Raw genomic sequence first — 25,574 nt, 5'->3', positions numbered from 1 at the left:
TTATTGTTTATATTACTGTTCATTTATATTATGCATGTGACTGTGAGCCTGTTAGTGAGTGCAAGTATACTATTATATTATCATGGTTATGTGCACAGATGTGTGTGGAAGATAGGATGTCTGAGGGAAGAGTGTGTGTGTATATGGGTGTGCACATGTGCGTACATATGCGTGTGTGTGCATGTTTATGTGTGCGTGTCTGTGTGTGGGTGGTGTGAGGGTGCCTGCGAGTGTGCGAGTTTATGTACGTGGTGAAACACCAAACCAATGTGCCAAGACTTGGACAATAAAGATGTACCTTATCAATCTTCTTATTTCTAGACTAATTAACTCTCTCAACAGACCATGAACTTAACAATCAAAGACATTAGCTAAATAAAACACTGAGCATGATCAACAAAAGTAGGACTGAATTCAAAGAAATTCACTTTGCTAAATTTCAGTATTTTTTTAAACTCACAGATCTGATTTTTCCCCATTTAACTGAGACACAATGAACCAGGATGAAAAATGGCCTTCAGAGGTGAACGGAAATAAAATATAACAATGACACCATAAAATTACAAATTTCATTTTGACCTACAAAATTCAGAGTAATTTCTTAACTTCGCAATATTTCCATGAAATTATAGTTAGCCATAAAAATCTGCCCGCAAGAGATTCCTAAACACTGTGGGATATGTCATGATCTCCTGCAATGAGCCATTCATGGCACATTAGGTTTCATATACCACTACTAAAAGCACCTCTTCATCCAGAATATTAACTAAGACATAACAACACAAACAAACAAAAAGACCTTGAGGACAAAAATGGACATCACTCATGGACTGCTTAAAAACTAAAAAAAACCATGCCTCTGCTTTCTGAACTCATGAAAGTGTCGCTTTTGGATTAAAAGATGCTAGCACTAAATGCCTCGTTTATAAATACAGCACAAAGACACCAATTAGAACTATGGACACCAACCAGATCGGCCAGAAGTGCATTGAATGTTTGAATGGCTTCATCTTTCTTGTGCTGTTCTCTTTCTTTGTCTCTCTCTCTCAAGGAAGTTGACAATGATTGCTTTACTTCCTCTTCTCTTTTCTTCAAACTGGCTTCAATGCGTTCCTGCTTCTCACGTTCCTTTCTTTCTTCATCTTCTGAAGTAGCCTGATGGGTAAAACAAATTTTAGACAGCTAGAACTCAAGTGTACATTCCCTAATACTTGTCATATGGGAAAAATATATCGTTTTTATGCAAATTGAGGTTAAGTGATATTCAAGAAAGAGTGCACCCAGACTTAACATTATCTCAACAAATTAGCTGTCAAATAATAAAGTATGCTTCACAATAAAGCAAAAATCCCTCACTTGAAATTCAAAAGAGATGAATGGTTTCTAGAGCTCATACAATATATACTAATCCACATAATAGTAGGTACCACAAACTAAATTTTCAAAGTAGCTGTAAGCCAAATTTAGGTTCCGTACAAAAAGCCTGTGTCTCTTGAGAATTTTGGTACCATTCTTTTACCTCTCAGTCTATTTTAAAGAAAATGCAACCTGCTTTAAATATGATCAAATATTGCTAAAGTCACTAAACTAACTGGTTGCAACTCCACGTTTGACAGATAATAAAAGAGTACCAAGTGCATCAAACATCTCCACATTAACACAAAGTACAATCACCATAACATAGACATGGAGCCTATTTTTCAAGACAGATAATTTCAAAGCAATATTTTATTGCCTCAAACACAATGATCTGTCGTTATTTCAATAAAAACAACAAGCATTGTCCCAGCCAGCGCCGCACCGGCTCCAACAGCGAGCCAGTCGGCTCTATACCATTGTTGTGTACTGAGTGGGGGAGGATCACATGCTTTCGGAGTTTTGTAGAAGGACTGAGGCAAAATAGTTTAAAATGAACTGATCTTTCTATCGGTACCTTTTTAGAGCCAGTATCTTACATATTTTGTATTTAAAAAGTGATCTTTGATAACTTTGACGGTATATTTAAAGGCTTTCTATTTATACCAAAGGTAAAAAATATACCACATGAAAGTCTGTTCAAAGATGGTATTCAATCATCGATCTTTCTGCGAAACATTTGAGTGTGTGGGTTTTCATTTTTGAACCGTCCGCCAACACATCCCAACCGCGAGGGGCTTCGCTTTCGACGGCATTTCTCCAGCTCCAAATACTCGGATATATATAAACAGCTTATAGCAATGTAACGAGGAAAAGCTGAACGTTTACAATACAATGTGTACAGCATTTGGTGTTTAATATCAAAAGAACAAACAAACAGCGATCTGAATCACCCTGAATTCACAGAAACCATGCACTCAGAAGGCCGCGAGACAGTGTTCACGCTACCTAAAAATAGATTTTAGTGTCGTCATAGAACCATAAAAATACAACACTTCCACAAACCTGATAGAATGTGAAAGAAAAATTATTCAATTTGATGTCAATCACACACAAGAAAAGGGTGAACAAAGCTCCTCAGATACTTCATCACTTCATTAACTGGAGCTATACTAAAAAGAGGAAACTTTGACTTTAAAGAAAATTAGGGCTAAACTGCAAATGTCCAAGCTGAGAATAAAAAACAGCTTACCTCATCAAGCCCTTTGACATAGTCCTTGAACCAATCCTCCCTACGAGTACTGCTGTCCACTGCTTCATAACGAGGGTCACCGTTGATCTTTTTCTTTATTTCACTCCACCTAGAGTTGCGGTCAATACCACTAGTTTCTTTCAGAAGCTTAAGGAAGTCTGACTTCAGCTGAAACAGAAAATAGTCACATTGTAATCTGATGCAAATCAAAGTGCAAAGTTAGATCCATCTCATGTTCCCTGACCAGCAAAAATGTTACCATACAAGCAAAAACCAATAAAAGACCCAAAGGAAAGCCTGTTAAAATGAGGTAGAGCACCTATACTTCAGCAGTTCATTGGCTTCCCTATTTCATGTTAAGTTTTGTATATCTTACACTTTCCAGCACAAACTTAAGTTTCGTAGAATTTCTTGTAAGTGAGAGAAGGGAGATTTATTCAATCCAAAGCAAAAGGTGTAATGTGATCACAGGTGCATAAAATTTCTGTCCTCAAAGAGTAAGTAATTCTTCTACAGAAAATAGTTGACAGTAAAAACTTAAAAATTAAACCTCCGTAACTAGCATTCACACAAATATCAAGAAAGCAATCAAATTTTGCCATTTATTTTAAAGCAGACTACAGTTGTGCTTTTTCTCTCCAACTTTTGCATTCCCAAAATTAATTTTCAAAAGATTCAATGTTCACCCAATGAATGCAAATATTGTGTTGCTTTCTTGATTTTACAAATGATTCGAGTTCAATGAAATGGCATAAATATCATTTCATAATGCACTATAGTTGCCATCTCATTTCCATGTATCATTAAAAGACATTCTACTACATTGACAATTCTAAACACAGAATGATCTGAAAAGGAAGCAGATTACAATTGAACAAACAAAACAAAACATAGATTCAATCCCATATAATGTCTTACGTTGCATATTTTTCTTCTTCCTAGAACAGTCCATTTGTCTTCAAAATTTATTTCTTTTAAAATAAGCACAATGTTGTATACCAAAGTTACTAAGAGCATTTCTTCACTTCTTAGGCTATGACAACCGCTCCTTAGCACATAAAAAAAAATTCACCTTCCAACATAATGGAAAAAAAAAATATCTAAAAGCATCATGCTTTGTCTTACACATGAATCATGTCAATATGTGATGAGAGAGAGAGAGAGAGAGAGAGAGAGAGAGGGGGGAGAGAGAGAGAGAGAGAGAGAGAGAGAGAGAGAGAGAGAGAGAGAGAGAGAGAGAGAGAGAGAGAGAGAGAGAGAGAGAGAGAGAAAGGAGCAAAAGGGAAAGAGGGACAAAAAGCACATAGATGATCAGCATGTATTTAATTTGAAGTCAGCTTATGTGCTGCTAAACAGTGCTTATGAGTATCTGATTCTGAACATATGGAAACAACATAATCATTTTTATACCTGTGCATCTACAAAGAGATTGGGTTTTTTTCTGTTCAAACAAATGCATCAAATGTGTGGGAAGAGGCTTAGGGAACTATATCTGCATTGCAAAAATGATCCTGATCATAAAAACGGGATGGATTTCTAATGAGATGGCAACTACATACCAGGAGCAAGTTTTTTAAGCGCCAATCTCAAATCAGTCTCTCAAAATGGGAGCGGGAATAACCCCAGCCACTATGTTACTTCAAATTAAACTCTGGCACACAATCACCACAATTACTTTCTATATATAAATTTACTTTTTTTAAACTGCAAAATTTATGAATTTGTCAGCTTGCTTTTGGTATGCTGGCTCCAGTGCAATTTTACATAGCCATAAGCAGTATCTACTACTGAAAATTAAAGACAGAGAGGTAGGAATGACCATGTTTGGGTAATGTGAGAAGAATGAAAAGAAAATATTGGTGCTATATACCAGGTATGACCACCACAGAGCGAGGACTAGGAATTCCACACAGGGGTCAAATTGCAAAGGCAACTGACCAGGAGTCATGATTTCAAGCACGCTGTCTACAGCTTCCCGAGCTTTGCTTCCTCTTCTTCCATGGGGGAACATAAAGTTCAACAATGTTAGAACAGTAGCCAAAGTTAAAATAACAACTAATAGTTTCTTCTTCTTCCGTTGTTTCTCTTTTCTTTTCTTTCTTAACAAAAGCACGGTTTTTATTATTAAAAGTAATATCAGTTATCGTGTCATTAATCAGTTCTACATGGAATCTTAGTATCTACTTTATTAGTGTATTTCCAAACATAGATTGCCTTATCAATTTAGAATAAATAACACATAATTAGACTAATTTCATACTACTGCAAAGGCATTACAACGTGATTTATACATTCAGTCAATAACTTAGATCTTCATTCAGTACCTTACATATGACATTCATACCTTATTGGTATTAATTCTCTGACAATCAACTGAAAATGCTTTTCAATTTGTCTGACACATATTTCTAAACAAAAATTTTAACTATGCAAAACAACTGAAAATATCTCTTAACAAACATAATTGTTACAATAATCCAGGCACTTATTTCACCATATAAGCAAAAATATACTATGATATGCACTTGTAATCCAAAATCCGTTCCAATTTAAAACAAATGATCTTGTTCCCAACAAAATTTTCAACATGTCCCATAAATGGAGTGACTTACAGCAGGACAGTCAAAAAGGAAACAAAGCTGAAAATGCATATATTAATCTTATTATAAAGCACCTTTTCACATACATGGCATAAACTTTCAAAACTATATTAGCAAGGTAAGTGAGGAGACTGGATTTAAAAACTGGTGTGCTGGAAAAACAAAGTCAATACATCCCCTTCACAGCTTTCGGACATCCAGAGACTGTGGAACCAAATCTGTTCACACAATAGCAAACGTAAAAATAACAAAACCATGGTCATGTATACAGTAGGCATGGCTCCTTATAATTTACAAGTGAGAACTAAAGCACACAATGATTCCTAAGCACATTCTAAACAAGAGTAATGTAAAATTCCTGAAAACATGAATATCAGAGAGAGAAAAAAAATGACAGACAGTTATTGGAACATATTTTGTTCCAAAATACACAGGATTTATCATGCTGATTTCTCTACAGAAACATTTCAAGAGTGTAAAATAAAACCAAAGAAGCACCTATGGTAACTAACTAAATGTGCGTGAATCACATGCTAAAGAAAGGTATAATATCATTATCAAATTACATGTAGAAAATATGAAAAGTAATGTATGGTGTTAGTTCAATCAATGTGACAGGTTTGAAGACTTTGACCCCCCTCTCCAACACAGCTAACATACTTTTTGAAACAAACGCTTAACCACAAAAACAAAACAAGGTTCACCACTGTCAAGCTAAGTCACATAGCTGCAACTATTTCAAAGGCAGATATATCCAAGTGTAGGGATCAGCTGAAATCATTGATACACAGGACATAAAGTATTTCTTTTTAAAAGTTGAAACTATTGAAAAACTACATCTTGACACAGTGATCAGCATTGTATAAATATACCACAGATGATTACATTGTTCCTAAATGTTGCAAAAAAATATCTACAATGTCGAATCTCTATTTTTTTAATTCCCTGAGAAATAACATGCTTTTTACTTTTTTCGTTGTCCTTCAGTTTGATAAGAAACAATATACTATCCCTAAGATTACTTACACATCTCAGGGAAATATTCCTATTTGACACAAAACCAAAATATATAGTGAGTTGCTTGCAATAACTGAAAAACTGCTTGATTTCAAAAGACTTTGGTTATTTAGGACAATTTATCAAATTAAATTCATAGGACCAGGGGAAAAGTACTCAAAGATGATTGACACTGAGACTACATCTTGAGATTTGATTTTCGTCAACCTCATAAAAATTGAAGTAGTTATAGTTGGTGCGATTAAATAGTCAGTGCACAAAATATCCAATTCATCCTTCCTAAAATTTGACCAAAGTCTTCAGAAAAAAAAAAGTATTTCTGATCCCCCTCTCAATGTGATGGGTGAACAATCCTTTACTTTACATCACCCCAAATGCAGACAAAATGGGTAAACAATGTCAATATACTACTTTACATTTTTTCATTCTGAAATTTTTATGGTAAAGAATTTGCCATTTGCCCATCACCACTGAGAGGGATCACAGTGTCTGCATGTTACACAAATGCCCAGTGGCTCTTACCTTTTCCTTTAAGACAGATTTCTCTTCCTTCTCTTTCTTGCGGACTTCACTAACAAATTCCAGAAAAATAGACTCCCTCTCCCGCATTTTGTCAATCCCTTTGAAGCGTTCGTCTTTTCCATATTTGCTGGCAAAATCACTGAATAGCGATCTGAGAAAGATGAAACAAATGTCTTTACATTTCTAATAACAAAAGTATCCCAAAAAAGAAAGCAAATCCATATTTCGTACACTCAGAATTTGCTTTTCATGTCAACCTGAGGTAAAATTTCCATTTCAACTACTTGATAAGACACACCTTATGACCAGATTCTATGTCTGTTGCCAGAAAGAGAAAAACATTACTGAAATATAAGATTTTCAGGTCTCACATTCTCACAAATTCCACATTACTCAACACAGCACAACTGAAGATCTGTCCAAACAAAACACCCTATGCACAGTGCCACACAAGACTGGCCATTCATTTGCTCTTGAAGCATTTTTATTTACACTTTGTATAAATTTAGTAACTTCAAATACTCATAAACAGTGTTCAAGAAAACAAAATACCAAAGCCAAAAAACTCAAAACTTTAAAGTACAATCAACAATAACTGAACAAACCAGTGTACCTAAACATCTTTCTTTCGGGACAGGAATTTTATAAATCCACAAAAGATTACAAAGACAGCAACAACAAAAATTCATCAAACCAACGTCACAGTAAAAGCTTCACATCTAAACAAAAATACCAACAGCCCATGGTGATCTCTAAGCAAGATTCATTGCTATTCCCTACTTTAGTCTCTACCACGGTGTAACTGTTAAATCAAGGCAAATAAAAATAAATCTCCAAAAGGGCAATACATTTGTTGCTACTCACTTCCCATGTAGTTTGCTTTCTTCCAGCAGCTGGCGGAAGGCCTCCTTCTTCTCCTTGATGCGACGATTCTTTTCACGACGTTCTTCCTCTGCTCTTTCTTTAACATATTGCTCAAACACTTGCTTGCGCTCACGAGAAGTCAGCAATAGGTACCGCTGATCAAAAACGATCTTGTGTAATTCTTTCTCCCATGTGGAAAAGACAGACACCTGAAATTACCAAAAACAAAACAACAACAAAATTACTACACCAGTTGTCAAGATCTTAAATTGAATCCTCATAAACAGCCGATCATAACACAAAGGACACTGCTTTCTTTTGTCATTTAACTCATTCCGTCCAGAGTGACCGTCAGTCGTCGCTGACTGAACGCCGTTTCCGCAGAAGAACAACTCAGTAATCCTTTCTTGTATGGTTTTAATAAACTATTCCAACTGCTAAGTTCCGTAATATTTTGCAACTTGTGAATGAATTTAGTGTCAATACTGGAAGCTTCACTGCCGGTTCCATTATTAGTAAAATTTTGCGTGTTTTCTTTATAGTCTGAAGTGTTGATCGAAATAAAGCAAACCCATTTGTTTACAATTGCAACAAAGGCCTGGGGCAACGACTCAAGCAAAACCAAAGCCCTGCAAAGCTTTTCGCTGTCGATATGACTGATATAAGCTTTTTTATTATGATTACATTGTCAGCCACACAAACTTCGACTTCAATAGTAATTTCCAACTGGTGAGTATAGCAGTGACGATACTGTCAACAGGGATGAAACTGACTTGACTTTGAGTGGGCGTTGTACTCTAGTAAGTGAATCATCCATTAGTTATAACCTACCCGCAAAGTCTAGATCTAGTACTAGCAATGTCAACAAAGCTTGTACAACTGCTAATACTAGATTTATTACAAGGATAGAATTAGGAGCTGATTGCTGAAGGAAAATGTCTACTATTAGTCGGCTGACGAGCATTTCGTGTATTTCAATAACTTTGAATTATTGAACAAGATCAGTGCTGGAAAACCTACTGTGTGGTAATATTTCAAAGGTGATTTACATGCAAACATTTGTTTATTCAGTCTGGGTCTGCACTTTATGGGTAATGGTGACAGTAAGCTGGATAAAACTCATCAAACTGCCCAATTTCCTTATTCTTTAGTTATTATTCCTCTTTTATTGTGTAATTGCTCTTATATAATAAAAGAAAAACCATCCAACCCATCTATTGTGATAGCTTATTCAATTACCTTTCCTGTAGTATCAAATATATATACTTTCATTGAAAAAATCAACAGAATCAATTTGAATACGGTACCCTATTGTAATAGGCGCTCCTGGGAAAATAAATTCCGGCGTTTTGGGAGGGTCAGTGAAAAAAAATCAGGGCGCATAAACACATTACACCCTAAGTCGCCCGGGAACTCCCTTACGCACTCCACCCTGACTTGCCCGGAACCGCCCGCGCCGACCTAGTGTCTTTAGAAACGAAGCTGAGATTTTGAATTGCATAGTTATTGCAAATTTCTTCTTTCGTTTGATACCGAAACGAGATTTTTTGGGCCAGTAGTTTTAGTATTAGCCAAACGAAGTGCGATCGCGTTACCGACACATCGAAGGTGTCTCGACTTGTTGAAAAGCGACACAATTCAGTTCGAAAAAAGAAATAACGATGGATTTGAGCAAAAACAAGCATATGACAAATCAGATAACTCAGATTTTGATGAAAACATAACAAGAGTTAGGGGCGATTCAGATTGATCAGACGTAGAAAATCTAGAATTTAGATGTAGGGCCGACCGCGAGGCTGAGAGTGAAAGTGACGGGTCGGACACCCCGATTGAACTAAAGTTAGAACATTTCCAACTGTCTGCGCATACATGAAGTTATATTTTTCTGAAACTACATTCATTTTTCGCTTTCTTTTATTTTTTCTGAATTTTTGGAATTTGTTTAGTGTTTTTAAAATGGGTTTTTTGTAAAGGCTTTTTTTCACGGGAGGAGGGCTCTTTCCCCTTGCTTAGGATCTAACAACGGACTTCCCGTCCAGACCCTTAGGTGTAATGTGTTAAGAAATATTACCTACAATTCAAGTCTAAAACTTGACCCGACACCTCATTACTCTTCAAAAGACCATTAAATCATACCACATAGTATATTAATTGAAGTTGCTCTCTCATTTAAATTAACATTAATCTCAAGAAAGTTGTGTTCTTGACTATCTTCACCTACAGGTATCAGGTTCAATCTACATTACCTCCTTTTCAGCAAGCATGTCTCTGAATTGCTTCATCCTGATCTCCAGGGGAACAATAGCTCTCTGACGTGCTGCAAGCACCTCAGCCTCGATCGCTGCTTCCTTGCCTATGTCAATCTGTTTGGGACCACCTTCTTTTTTCTCTTCCTTTGTTTCTGTTTCAGTCCTGAAAAAAAAATACATGTACTTCCTCCTATAAATCAACCCTTTTCATTACATAACAGTCTCAATCAAAATCTATCAATACTGCTTCATAAGACACTCATTTGTATGTAAATCATAGACAGCATGCAATGACAATAATAATTTTCTAAAGTTTAACAAAGTTGTCTTTTATAATGTATTCCTTTATTTTTCAAGACAACATAAACACGGATTCAACTCAACCCCAGTCAGGCACACATAACATAACACGTAAAACTCAAAATCACAGATAGCTTATACAATTTGTCATACCCCAACCAATATCTCATTAATTTGGCGCCATTGGTTAACCCGAATTATGGATGCGCTGAACACATTGGCCAATCCCCAACATGTTTGAGCTATCCATGCTCGACTGCATTTCAAAACACAGCTGAACAAATGTTTTGGGACAGGATAACGGTCATCTTCTGAACACTACCTATACGCCGAATTGTATTATTATATTTAACTCCACATAAACAGAATTACTGTTCTTAATCTGAGTTAAAGCTCTTCACTAATGTAACTAATTCTTTCCTTAAAAGTTGAGAACATTTCAAAAGCTCATAAACTATACTGAATTCTTGCACATGTTAAAATAACATTAAGCAGACTTACTTTTTCTTTTTATTTGGTGGCTCTCCAGTTGATTCCTCTTCCTTTTCTCTTTCCTTCTCTTCCTTTGGTTTTTCTGTGAAAAAGAAAGGAGAACCAATTTATCAAAAGAACCACAATTTAAAAAATGAAATAACACCACAGACACTCATGTCCTACTAGTACTAGTTGACCTCAGAATTGTCCATCATGCACTCCGCAACACAGGAGACGAAATTTTAAAAATATTGCGATCAAAACAAAACCTTTCATCACTACTGCCAACATCTTCACATTAGATATAAGTATGAACATTATTTGAAGGAAAATAACAGGTGTCAGAAATAAAATTCAACAATGAGGATTTTACATTTGTCAATATGAGAAAAATCAATTCATTTGTTCAAAAAATATCAAAATTACAAAATTTTAACCAAAATTAACTGAAACACAAAACTTTGCAACTCCTTACACATCAACCATATTGTTCTATTTCAAATAGTCAAGAAGGTGTTCGCTATTTAAATTTCTAGGTATAGACTACTTCTTTCCGTACAAGCTCCAATACGCCACTGGAAATTTTGAATATCATTGTGGCATGTTTTTAGGTCCACTCTTTAGACATCCTGTTCAACATTGAGCTGTACTTGTTCAAATGTATGAGGTATGTTTCCCTATGTCTGTAAAAAAACAAACCCCAAAGGTAATAATTGAAGGGGGTCAAGTTTGGGGGGGGGGGAACCATTCATTTGTAAATTTGTGGGCTCCCAAAACCTTTCTAGCAACCATATCAGGGCCACTCTTGATGTGTGGGTTGAGGCCCCATCCCACTGGAACCAGTCCAGTACAGCATAACACATTCTCCCCCAAGTGCTATAAAACTTTCTCGGCATATCTAGACACCTACCCTAGGTTGTAACTGAACGTTCATTAAAGGTAAAATTTGGCGTTTTACCTTAAGTGGGTTGAAATCTTTAACAAGTTGACTGATTTCCTTAATATTTACAAACTGGACGTCCTCATGGTTGAATTTAATCTGTTTAGTTTTTGTTGAAATCAGTGAAGAGATGACTGAGTTATTACCCTTTAAGCAGCTTTTTTCTTTTTGGACACCCTGTGCTCTAGTCATTTCAAAACATTTAACAAGAAAAGCCAGTAAGAATAGCAACAGTGTGAATATTCCAGAACTCTAAAGGATACTCACCACCTCCCTTTGGATCTGGCTTATTCGACAACAGTTTGTCAACATCTGGTCTATTCTGCAACTCCTCAGGTTTCTCCCATACACTGAGACGCTGACTTGGGTTGTAGAAGAAGCATCTGCCATCTCCAGTCCATACTACACACCTTAAAGTAACAAATATAACAGCTATTACATTGACTGCCCCAATTCACAGTGAAATCACACAAAAAAATAATGACATTTCCCTTTGTTAATACTCCAAAACCATATCACATCATCACGACACTAGGAAATAAGAAACACACATTTAAAACTTCTTTTAACTGAGGAAATCACAAAGCAATAATATTAACTATTCCAACACTAAGAACTTCTGTGAACTGAAAAATTTGTCAAAAATGGGAGTTTTTATTTTGCTTTTTAAAAATCACTAATGCATAATATCAGTTTCAAAATCCAAGGATGGACTAACAACAATACAATTATAATGGACACTGCTTGCAAAAGCTGTTTAAATGGCCATAGAGGAATTGTTTTCCGCTGCTAGTCAACATTTTAGTTAACACATCCTCTAACAACAAAAGCACTGTCAAGAGCACCTAGAATACCACAAAGCCTGAAAAATAATGTACTTCCAAAATGGAACCAAAGGTGGGGCAGTGATAAAAACATTTTTAAAAATTGACACGATAGCTCATTCAGCAAACTTTAGTATGCATTTAACAATACTGACATTCAAAAAATAATTGTTGAATTGTGTAAACATTTTCATCCAAAACGCAATTCAGAACATTCATTATGTGTTCATCCAGTACTTGCGGGTTTCATAAAACACACCATCCTTGCTGAGACAGCAAATAATAATAACACATCAAATAATCAACCATTTAAACCTGCTTAAAAGCTTTCTTCAATTTGAATGGGATTATGGTCCACTAGACTGATCTTTTTGAAGGGAAAACACTTTCAAGAAATCCGCGGAAAAAAAAAGGGAGTATCAACATATATACAAAAACACTTTTAGTCTTTAACCTCTTCGCTGCCACGCCCGTAGAATTAACAGGCCAGAACCATGTAGCGCTGTGCCTACGGCCCGTTGAATTTACAGGACTGTGACAGTGGGGTTTTTTTAAATACCAATTATAGGGGAAGCTACTGTTAAAATCTTGAAATTATTATTGAGGTACCTTCCCTTTATGTTTATCTCCATTTTTCCCACAATTTGAAAGCGTCAGATTCAGATTTTAGAGTGAAGAGAATATTAGATCTAGATCTAACACATTCATGACACAAAAATGAATTAATGGCAGTAAACACAGATGGGCTTACATGTATATATATACGGATTGTACAAGTGTTGTATAAGGTAGGAAAAGCCTCTTGTCACTTCTTTATCTGCAAACACTCACACAACATATTCCCATTTTTTTTGGTCTCAGTTTATCATTACTCGAATGTGTGTTGTTTATGTTGTTTGTTGGTTTTGTTTTTGGCATCATGTTACTAACTCCAACTTTTCTCAATCTATCTCTCAATAAAATTCCCTCAAAATTATATCAGTAGAAATCAATGTGGTTCAATATAGAATGTACATGGAGAAATTCACGAGGAAACATTCATAAATAAAAAGTTATGGGATGTTGAGTGGGGTCACCCCTGAGCAGCCTTGGCTCACAGGATTTCCCCCGGCACAGTGGCCTATTTACCTGCGGCATTGAAGGGGTTAATGCTTCAAGCCAGTCAAGTTTACAACCAGGCAATCTCAAAAACACTTATAGAATACCGCCAAATCTTTTACTATCTTTGTCTGCTTTGATTCTATCAGATCTCTATGGCATGGCCAGTCTCCTCACACACCACTGGAGATTTCTTTTCAACAAAAAAAAAGAAAAAACAATAGCTGGTGCTAAAAAAATGCACACTGACAGAGCAGTTGTCTTAGATAAAAAGAGACAGGTTACAGACGGCATATCAGTACAGATGTGGAAAATGGAGAGTACAGCACAGCCTACCCCAGACACCATTGAAAACTGACTGCTTTAAAGATGCTTGGTAAAAATTCCCAAAATTCTTTGATAAAATAACTTTCAGCAAACTAACTTTAAGTTCCCCCGTTTCAAAGCAGATACTTACTGTGTTCTGACCACTGCACCTTATGTCTTCAATACAAAGGCAAAAATCTATTATTGTTTTAACTTTCTTGACATGTCATACAAAAAATAATTCAAAGTAGTCCTCAATGACAACAGTTCAACTAAATTAATTAATTTAATAAAGAAAAACTCCATTGTTTCCATCCTTTTAACACAAAGCTATAAAGCAACAAAGTCTATCTTATCCTATTCAGAAAGGATGCATGAGTTGCTTAAAGCACAGATTTAAAACAAGTATTTCAATATGATAAAGATGATACAACACCACAACTGAATTCATATATGTACCAGTTCTAAAAAAATTTTATGGTCAATATTTTCAATGTAAGTAAACAGGAGTTTACACCTTGTTTTCTAGACAAATGTCAATAATTTTGAGATCCATTTATATAAAAGCAGTCCACTTTCAAGAGCAAAGTATTCATACTCTAGGCATTATTGAGCCAAATTTCTAAGACAACTGTCATTGAAAAAGAAACTTCAACCTTTTTTAGTTTAGTTTTAGTAAGCGGTATACAGCACTTGCAACACAATAAGGTCAAATAAGTACCAAAGATTAGAGGTGTAACATAAGAGTAACAAATAAAAAAGAAGGAGGAGATATAAGGATGATAGATGTTTGGTAGGAAAGAAGGAGCAAACCACACCTGAGCACCCGCCAGCCTTTTCTGAGGGACTCACAAGGGGACAGAAAAAGCATAGCCATTTGATTACCCCATGTAACAAAACACACAAAAAATCAGATAAATAAAATAAAAAGTATACATTGGAATTACTAATTCTACAATTTTGAACATAGTCAAACAATTATATCATCACAATCAATCACTACCAAGAATGATTAATGTAGGACAGGCATCTAGCAGGCCAATTATTGTTGTTTGAACAAAAAGGGACACTGGATAATCTTACATGTAACACAAGTGTTTAACCAATGGTTCTGAACCAAATTCGAGCTCTACTATAAACTAAGGAAGCACACAGCATTTTACAGTTAGCTGTTACATACCATGGAGTTCCTGGCACCGGGGTACTTGACACTGGCCTTGATTTTTCAGCCTGCTTTTGTTCTTCAGTCATCTCCTCATCTTCTTTCGAAGTCTGAAAATGGGACATTAACAGCCAAATGAAAAAACAGCTGGAGGCGTTTTTAAAAAATCAAAAGTCAACTATTGTATAAAAACATGAACAAAGAGAGCTCATTGAAGATCCAGACTATCAGCTGAAATTTAAATGTAAGAGAGACAAAAGGCTTATTATCTGGAAAATATATGTAACATTACGATTTTTGGCAATAAAACTCAAAGAAAAGAAAGTATTTCATGACAGCAAGAAAAGGCACATTGCTAAAAGAACAACTATAACCTGCACTGTGGATGAATAAAAAATACTCCTGTTTTAATAACCTGAACACCAAAATCCAGTAAAACCATACATATTAAATATCCCTGCCATATACAAAATTAACAGTTGAAATAGCCAACAGCAGAAGATCACACTCATAAATAGACAACACAACAAAACATTTGGATCATAAAAGAAAAAAGATAGGACTCATAAAAGAAAAGACAAGACAATCATTTCCTGTTCTAAACCAATTCAAGGTTTTCTTGATGCTGCAAAATTAAATATTTTCATTCTGTTCGACAATACAACAAAAGCTCACCTCCTCTTTGTCTTCTTTGTCAGACTCGTCTGAACTGTCCCCTCCTTCTGTCTTTGACTGTTCTGAAGAACTCTGCTGTTGAGCAGGAGGCTGAGAACTTGCATTGTTCAACTTCTCAATCTTTGCTGCAAGTAGAATAAGAAATATTAACACACACTCACAACAGTTTTGCCACACATAAATTCCTCCTCTCTATGATAAAATAGTCTTTCTTACTTCAAAAAATTAACGTTGCATTATTTTTACTAAATTTTTGCTGATATCACATCACCTGATAATTACTAGTAAAACTAACTTTTAAATAAAATGGCAAAAAATTCCTAAATGAGAAAACTGTAATATCTTTTGTTATACGTAACACACAGCGGCAAAACAAATTCTTTGTCTTATTCGTATTAATTTGTTGTATTTTTACAGTACATAAAACTAACCAAACCAAACAGTATCAAACGCAAGACATTTCATCATTACAATCAGGCAACTTATCTCTGTTACCAACGACATATAAAATTTGAGATCCAGCTTTTACTTTAGTAAAAGTTTTACGACGCTCACACCTGCATAAGAGATCTAGCTTTCGTCAATTTGATTACAGCAAAAACATAATCAAGTCCCAGACAATTAATTCCTTTGCATTTGTCTTTTCGGAGTTGTTTTTTATCCACACGTGTCCCGTGTGGGCTTCTTCAAGTACTACCAGCTTTACATTCCACCTGCCTCCATAGCCACTTTGTTAGCGTGAAACATACTCTTGAACTGGAGAAAGACAAACGAAAAAGCGCCGGGCAAAAAGAAACTTCTTGACAATATCAGATTTGTTTTTCAAATGTTAAACAGTGCTTTCCACCAGCTGAAGCTGAAAAGTAAGGAAAATTCTGCTGGGGGTCTGGGGAAATTGAAACCCCCAGCAGGGTCCAGGGACAGAGTCCCGGTGGGGGTTCAGGGGGCGAAGCCCCCGAAGAAATTGAAATTGAGTACTTTTAGAGGGTTGAAAATGGCATATGGGAGCCTGTTTGAAGAGATTGCCAACAACCCATACTACCTATTTTTTCGCCCAGATTTTGTCTTGTTTAATTTCTTCACCAATATATCTTTCCATTGCTGGCAATGTTTAAAAGCAGGTTCCCCTTCCATTGCTACTATAATTCAATTAATTTGTCATCGCACCTTTGATACTGATAGAAGGCAAACCTGGGAATAATGAATAGATATATGTAGGCCGTACCTTCACAATACAGTTACCAGACCTGACATTCTATGAAGCCTCAAAATTAGGATCTCAGGGAGAGAAAAATCGGGATTTGGTGAAAAAAATCGGGATCAACAGCAAATCACCAAGGTGACTGCCAAAGCTGACTTAAAACTTTTCCATGGGTGTCCATAAATTACTCGGCCTATATGCTTTCTGTGTGTCTTTGCGTGCGTGTTATTATTTTTTTGTAAATCCTGAAGCATCACGTTCAGCACTCCTAGTCCAAAAGTCTCTACCCCCCCCCCCCTCCAACAAATAAGTCCCGAAATACATGAACTTAGGTTGACCCCGTCAACGGACGGTCCCCGACACGCAGAACTCACACGGCGATGTCATGTCACGTGATGCATATGCGCGATTGAAACAATTTTACTAACAGGTCCGACTAACTGCACGTTCACACAAAACACTCGGATGAGAAACAGTCGTTCTACTTCCAGGATAACGACGGGGGGGCGACCGAACAAATGTACCAACAAATCTCTTATCCCTCATAATGCGTTCAGACTAAAGCAACGACAACGGCCGTATGTTAGTCTTGCCACCGCAGTTTACATGTAGTTGTGTAAGGGTTAGAACGACTGTCGCTCGTCCGAATCTTCGCAATGATAATTTCTCTAGATCTAGAATCTAGACAATAAATTTGCAAAAAAAATTCTTTCTGACAGTAATTTTCTGTCTAAGATCACATGTCAATATACTTGATCAACGCGCAGATTCTTCCAGCCGCGGCAACAACCCGAAGATAGACAGACGGAATGAGGGAATGATAGAAAGGAGGAAAGTGGCACAAAAAGTGCGCCAGATTTTGATCAATCTGCAGGTAAAAAATGTACTGCCGACAAGCCTGCAATGAATGCATGGGGCAGAGTAGAATAATGGCCGATTGCAGGAAATGCGCAATCTGGCAGGTTTCTATAGCATAAACTATTGCCGAGAGAATTACCGTAAATATCCGTAACTTATACAAGACATACGAAGGCGAGTACGGATCTTTTGCTACGGAATTTCGGTAGTCCTACGCTGTCGCAGATTTTTACGGAGGCAGTTGATGATGATGGAGGAACAAGTACGGAACTAGCAGAAAGTACGGATTTCCGTAAAAATACGGAAGAGTGGAAGCACTGGTTAAAGAACTTTATGTATTTTTCCGGGTCTTTCCCAGGTACCCGCGATTTTATTCCAATTCCCGGGGCCAGGCAGTCACCCTGACTACCTTATTTGATTTCTTTTTCATCCAAGATATTCTCAGCAGTCTCCTAAAAAAAACACATTTCTGTTGCTTTTATTTTATTTTTGCATAAACACTAAACAGATGAAAGACTTTTGTTCCACCACTTCATCACTGTGATAGAAACAGGATTCAAATTTGCAAGCAGAGACGCTGGTTTAAAATAAAGTTCTTGTCAAACTAGCAAACAGTACCAAACCTTAGAACTTTATAAAGAGGACATTTTATTTCACACACCTTCCCAGTCCACAAGGGGCTGAGGTTTATCCCATGTTGATTCAAGTGTTCGAGAATTATAGTAGTAACTCTTGCCATCTGCATTTTTGTGCTCTGACCATTCTGCAACTTCAGGGGGCTTTGGCGGAAGCTGAAAAAAATATGTTTGATACACATGTTTACAAATATTTATAGACAATAAGGAACTTAAAATTAAACTATCAAACCGCCTTACACCACTATGTGCATCTAAATATAAACTATATCTACATCCACATCCAAAACACCTAACTATTTAGCGATGCAAATGAAAATTTATTTTTCGCTTGCGCCCTTTTTCATTTGGTACCTAAGAAAGGGTTTTCTATTCTAAGAATTATGCCTTTTGAATTTCAGGAATTGGTTCATATATTTAAAAAGTTATAAGGTTGTTAAGTCCAGCAAAATAGAGATGACCCATATATAGCAAAATATTCCTAAAAAGTGGACCACGTAACAATAGATTCTGAAAGAAAATCCGCAACATCTCAGTATTTTATTGGGGTGTTGGAAAAAACTTGGCTACTCAACGTGTTTTTGGGTGGAGAAATCATCTTTGCGGTCAATTTCACAAACCCTTTCGTATTTATTTTGTTGTAATTAAAATTTTGGTATAAATATTACCATTTTGAGAAAGACAGTTGTCGGGACGATAGCATTTTATTTATAAATAGCATCATATTACAACATGGGATCTTTAAGAATATGTGTGTGCGCATAGAGAAAGGTACCAAAAGTCGCCCCAGACTGTTTCAAGCTACAGGTTGATAATTACAAAAATCACTGTTTTGACCAAAATGTGTTTCCATAAAAAATGGTAGATCCATTTTTTTACAATGTGCTCAAAGGGTTTTCATTGATTTGACTTCTAAATATTTTATTTTGAATTATTTTGAGGGTAGGGTATAACAAAAACAAATAATGAAAACAGCTTTTGAAAGGTGTTAAAATCTATTTTTGAAGCACGTTTCTCTTCCCTGTTATGTTTTACCATTGAATTCCATTCATGATATTGATGCCAACAGAATGCCAAATTGGAAATGAGTTTTCCATGAATAAATACATTTAAAAAATCGTTATTTCAAAGTTTGTAAGTGTTCTCACGTTTTTAAAACAAAAAAGCTCATTTTCTCAAAAACTACATGAGATATCTAAGAAATTCAAAGATCCCTATGTTCAGTGTTGAATTTCCTATTAGGTACAACTAGTAACTATTAACTCAAAAATGGTCAAAATCTGACTGTTGGTACCTTTCTTTAGGCACACACACATATGTTGGAAGCGCGACTAAATAATGGCAAAACTTTCTTTGATGACTTTAGACCATGCCAACCATAAAATATAATTCAATTCAATCTAACATGACGTAAAATTAAAAACCTTTTTTTTTCTGTTGAGACGCGAACACTCCGAAGCCAGATGAGCTTGCCTCGGAATACCCCCATAACAATGTTACAGGGGAACAGAGAGAAAAACAACAAGATGCCCACACCCACCATTGCCCTATTTCAAGTGACCAATGAGCGAGCCCGGAATAATCATACGGGCATTTGCAGGTCACATACATTTGCCAAGGGTGTGCGGGGAAAAAAGGCCCGTCTCCCAGCGAAGCCGCTTTTGACAGGGGGGTAGTGGTACATTTATAATAAATTTTAAACAACTACTTGAAGTAGAACTTTCAAATTTGAGGACACTATTGAGGAAAGATAGATCTCTTACCTTCTAGACTTGAAAATCAAGCTCCTTGTAGTTTATTGAATACCCGATACAAAAGTGTTCCCGAGACCAAAAATATCGGTTAATTTATGTGTACAAACTTCAACGTACACATATAATTAGGTTGCCCCATTTTCTGATTGGTTGCCAAGTTTCATTCACATTGGTCCAGAAATAGAGCCGACTGAGTTTGAGAAAGTTAGTCACCCACATCCTGATCCAGTCCAAAAATACACCCGCAAACGACGATCAAACTTTTGCCACGTACGCAAACCCGATTTGCATTGCTGAACTACTGGTTTATTGAAACTAAATTTCATAAGCTTGTCCACAAAGACTTTATATTGTCTTGAACTAATGAAACAGGAGATTCAAGCATCAAAATGGAGAGAACTTTTCAATTTTAACACATTTCAAAACTTTTATCACCTTTTCTGCTTCACATTTCAGAAACAAAACTTTAAAAAAATCATAACCCTTTCCACTTCACAACATTTCAGAGACAAAACTTTATAAAACATAACCCTCAGCAATAAAAAGTCAAAGCTTTAAAGCAATACCTGAGATGATGGGGGTTTCTGAACAGTGGCGTCCTTTGCAATAGGAGCAGGTGCTTCAGTCGGAGGCGCTGTTGCTGTGGCTGGAGCTGTAGTTACGGCAGCTGGAGCTGCAGTTGCTGCAGCTGGCTGGGGCATGAATGGGTTCATAAATCCTGGCGGTAAAAGGCTTGGGTTGAAAGCTGGCGTTGGTGCAGCTGTGGAAGAAACAGGAGTAAATCAACTTCTAGACAAAAAATTTAATAAATGACTAGAACTGAAGCAAAGGAGTACACTTTCTGAAGGTATTTTAATGTAGAAGATTGCTTTATCAGAAATGCCAGTGAGCATAAGCAAACAAATAACAAAAATGAAATGAAATGAAACCAAGAGCGTCCTTTTTGTTGAATGATAAACGTACTGAAAAAATAATAATAAAAAAAAAAAAATTGAGACTTAAGTACCAAACCCTGGCAAAAAATGAAAAAGGTTTGAGTGAGAAGCACATAAACACCAGAACAATTATTTAGAGCTGGGAAAGAGCAAGGCAAATAGAAATTAGAGGGAAAACAAAGAAGTAGGATCTATCAGTTCCACTCTCTTGCCACCTGCATGAAAAAGGAGACCAAAAGACATCTAAAAAAAAAGCCATGGGTTTCATGAACAATTTTAGTTTTTCATTAAGCATATCCGAAAGCTTCACCTAAGCCCAACAACACATTAACATATCAACTCGAAGTAAAATGTTTTGCCCCACTTTGTACATCAGATATGCTAACCTATACGCTGAGGACAGTCAAGTATTTCTTTTTTTTTAAACAGTTTTCTGTTTACTCTATCATTGCCTTTGTGACAAAACCAGCTAATCTAGAAGAGAAAATCTGACAGAAATTTAAAACAAAAAAACCAACTTGCAGCAACCTGGAGGAAAGCCTTATTTCCTACATACAAGAACCATTTCTTCAGGCCTGTCTTAGACAGAACATATGAAACAGATGATTTCATGCTTCCCACTCATCAAAAAGAAACAAATCCCTTGCGGGGGACGGGGGGGTCAGGAATTTTATAACCATTATCAAGGGTAATTCAAAAGCAGACAGAGCGAAGAAGAAGAAATGAAGAGAAATGCAAGATAAAAATCGTAATACGGCCATGGAAAGTCTATTTCCCCTGGATGTCAAGGACAGGGGTTGTAGGATGAATGTACCACGTAAACAGAGGTGTGATGAAACAGGTCTCAGTGTAATCCTCGTCGAGTTAAAGGGGGGAAAAAAGGGAGCAGGGGGAGTGTGTGTGATTATTTGCTATCAACATGGCTCTCACAAAATCAAAAAAATAAAAGTAACCGACAGGCCAAGTCACAAACTTTGATCAACTAGCAATAACCACGCCTCGGTAAAACCTCATTGGCTATGGTAGCGCATCAGTAATTGACCTTGGCTGTCACCCATGGAGCAAAAGCACAAGCAATTTTTTAACATCTTGTCAAACTAAGGTTGGTCTTACTCCTGGCTTTGGCACAAGTAATGTTTTCCTACAGGCAAAGTGGAGCTGAGCAACTACAAAGCCTCTCTGCACAGAAATAATAAATATTGTTAAAGTTAGACAGCATGTGATGTAGTCATGCAGACTGTCCGACAGTCGGGTTCCGATTGTTTTTCTTCTTTATACACCCAGTAGGTGGAGAAGGGTGGGGGTGGCCAAACAGGAAATGAAATTTTCAAAATCGGAATCAGGAGTATCATGATCATATTTTTGTTAATTATTTTCTTTTCAATCATAACAATTCCACCAAATTTGAAATGATGGACTATCAATTAGTCATATCTTTTTTTATTTTGACATTTTGTGGGTTTGTTGGGTCTAATCACAAGGGCAATGATATAAATCTCAACACACAAAACAGTTGACAGGGTGCAATTTCGGAAAAACATTTGCATAGACCTGCATGTGAGCCTCAACCAGATTGAAAATTTTGCGCACCCCCCCCCCCCCAAATCCATTCCCCCCCATAAACAACACACCCCAAAACACACAAGGAGCTGCTATAGTGGCCTTCTATTGTAATAAAGGGTTTGATACAATAACAACATCGAACTGGAATGTGAATCCTCCATATAGTAATATAGATAAATTTATATTTAGTAGAACAAGTGAATAGGAATAGGCCTTGAACGAAATCCGCATCCGAACAGAGGGAAGGGGGACTCAGCTGAGTCTAGATTCCAGAAGATCTTATAATTTACGCACCTGATGAAATGCACTTTTACCAACATTAACATTACAATTACAGCACAACCTATAATTGGGTTTGACACAGTAGAATTGGAATATGAATCCTCCATTGAGGTCTAGATCCATATAAATCTAGATCTAGTAGAACAAGTGAGTAGGCCTTGAATGAATCCACATCAGAACAATCGGTAAACAGACGAAATTCAAAATGGCCACGAGCACGAAACTGAAAGAAGATCTAATTTACGTCGTCGCCCTTTTTCATATTCGTATTTCTACTTCAGGTTCCGACAATTATGTCGGAAACACTGATGTCAGCACAAAAACGAAAGTGCAGACAAAGCCGACCGGAGAAAAGGGGGTGGGGAGTACTGGCAATAGGCCAGGCCTCGCACTTCGCAACATTGACGAATACAGGTGGGCCTAGCGATAGCATCAGCCAGGTCACGATTGTCGGATTCCAGACGATTGTCGGCAAACATGCAGGTCTAATTTGCATCATTTCAACTGCCCCTTAAAATAATGACAAGGATAATGATCACAAGAGTCAACAGTGTGACAACAATACCTGCTGGTGGTGGCAGAGTAGTCTGGTCAGCATTCCCAACTGGTGCTTGCTGGGAAGCAGCTTGAGCTGTAAAAGACCCAAAAAAATATGGATGCAATCTCCCTTTCCTTGGAATCTTAAAATTACACGAGTGAAATATTCAAGTTTTATGGAGCGCTAGACATAAAATAAGCCACAACCATGTAAAAAAACTCAAAATTCTAAATTGCAAATGCTGGTAAGGGATGCAAAAATTCCACAAGAGAACCAGATTTATATTTTGAATTACAATTGATCCTTCGCAAAACTTGAAATATCAGGCCTACATAACCAACCCTGCAAAATGTCATCATAAAATAACAACAACAAAAAACAAAAATGCACAAACACAGTAGAGTCCTGATAACAAACTTCGCAGAACCAGAGAAAAATTATTTTTGTAAAGCAGAGAACTAATGAAAAGAACAATAAAGGAAGGAAACTCCTTCACTGTCAGACTGGTTACATGAAACTACCTTGAGCAACAGCAGCCTGCGCAGCAGTACTGGTCCCTCCAGACACAGCAGGTGCAACCCCACCCTGAGCCTGAGCTTGGCTGGTCTGGAAAGCCTCCCATTCCACCTGTGACACAATCCTAGCATTTTCCGGCTTGGACCATGCAGCTTCTCGAGTACGTGCACTATAGTAATACACCTAAAAAGAAACAAAACACCGACAAAATTACTAATAAATTCAAGTGTTCATTAGCCACAGAAAAAATAAGTTTGATGTTTGGCCTACGCAAATAGTTCACCTAGTCCCCCAGATTGGGGAATGAGATTAGGAGTAGCATGCCCCACTTGCAAAACAAATCACCTCTGTATTCCGAAACTTGACTAAAATTGAAACATGATTTTAACCAACTCACTGCCAGTCTTAACTAAGATCAGTATACTACCTACCAGAGTTTTCTACACATCTAAAAAAATCACATACTCTGTAACTTTTAATGTAAATGTTAGGATACTGAAATTTAGCCAATTTAGTTTTTATTTTGAGTTACACGACACTTGCGACACAAGTAGGTCATAAAAGTGCCTAAGAGTAACATATAGAAAAGGAGGAGAGATAAGGATGACAGATGTCAGAAAAGAAGGAGTACTACTCCATGAAAACAGAATAAAAGATATCCCCATAAACTGCTGTAAACAAAATACCATGACTAAAAAAAAAAAAAACAATTTAAAAATAAGGTTATTTACCTTCCCTTCTGGAGATTTAGTTTCTACCCAGATGTCTTGGGTTGTGGGGTCGAGTGGAGGCAAGTTCTGTGGTACTGGAGGGGGAACTGTCATCCCCATCATTGCCGGAGGCATACCAGCTCCAAATCCAGGAGGCGGCATGGAAAAATTTGGAGGTGGGAAATTCGGGGGCGGGATCATTGGACGCTGAAAGAAAAACACATTTAATGCTTAGAAAAAAAACTATGAACATGAAAAAGTAAAACCAGTCCTATTATATATAACTAATGATCCACCGTAACAATTAGAAGCTCCTATAAAAATTCTATATTTTCCCATTTGATCAATTTCTTCAAACATATGACCTTGCTCAGAACAGAATACCTCGTACCCATAATTATACACATGTATTTTCAAAGCATGAATCTGACAATAACAAGAAAAGTTAATTATACCGTGTTTTATGTTTACCGAAATGATACCTTCAACTATTGTATTGCTTGCACAATAATACCACAGCATGCTTGTGCAACATACACATAACACTTTATGAACCCCAAAAATAAGTGCACTGGTACTATTTGTTTATAGAATTGGTAACAGCCACATATTGCTCTAAAAGAGTTGGGAGGAAGAAAAATCGAATAACAATATCCTCCAACTACTTTATTATGTTTACCAAAAAAAAATAAAAATCTTATAATTGATAAAATAGACAGTGCCAGGAACAAAAATCCTCACAAACAAAACAAAATTTCAACAGGGACAATTTTGAAAACCAAACTCTAAAGTGGAAAAACTGTAAATCAACTCACATTATTTGGGTTCATTCCCTGAAACAAACAAAAAAGTAAATTTACTTTAGAAAGAACGGATGAGGAAGGAAAACATACGTGAAGAGAATAAAAAGTGAAGCTAGCTACAGCAACCTACTTGTGTTTCT

General features: G+C 36.6%; 1 protein-coding gene across 2 annotated transcripts in view; it reads right to left on the bottom strand.

Moving 5' to 3' along the window:
- LOC101848280 (transcription elongation regulator 1) overlaps positions 1–25,574 on the bottom strand; it is a 44,223-nt gene that overhangs the window by 10,810 nt on the left and 7,839 nt on the right. The window contains exons 3-17 of one of the 2 annotated variants that reach the window (XM_005095661.3): positions 25,447–25,464; positions 24,653–24,838; positions 23,927–24,104; positions 23,433–23,498; positions 20,654–20,847; positions 18,360–18,489; positions 15,640–15,764; positions 14,983–15,074; positions 11,842–11,984; positions 10,662–10,734; positions 9,858–10,023; positions 7,612–7,820; positions 6,748–6,898; positions 2,609–2,776; positions 970–1,155 (exon numbers count right to left, since the gene is read on the bottom strand). In XM_005095661.3, the coding sequence (XP_005095718.1) occupies positions 970–1,155; positions 2,609–2,776; positions 6,748–6,898; positions 7,612–7,820; positions 9,858–10,023; positions 10,662–10,734; positions 11,842–11,984; positions 14,983–15,074; positions 15,640–15,764; positions 18,360–18,489; positions 20,654–20,847; positions 23,433–23,498; positions 23,927–24,104; positions 24,653–24,838; positions 25,447–25,464 (2,085 nt within the window). The remainder of the gene's footprint in view (positions 1–969; positions 1,156–2,608; positions 2,777–6,747; positions 6,899–7,611; positions 7,821–9,857; positions 10,024–10,661; positions 10,735–11,841; positions 11,985–14,982; positions 15,075–15,639; positions 15,765–18,359; positions 18,490–20,653; positions 20,848–23,432; positions 23,499–23,926; positions 24,105–24,652; positions 24,839–25,446; positions 25,465–25,574) is intronic. The other variant, XM_035969053.1, reaches the window with a different exon arrangement.

Source organism: Aplysia californica, unplaced genomic scaffold, assembly GCF_000002075.1.
Source record: "Aplysia californica isolate F4 #8 unplaced genomic scaffold, AplCal3.0 scaffold00110, whole genome shotgun sequence".
NCBI lineage: Eukaryota > Metazoa > Mollusca > Gastropoda > Aplysiida > Aplysiidae > Aplysia > Aplysia californica.
This window is presented reverse-complemented; position numbering and strand designations above follow the sequence as displayed.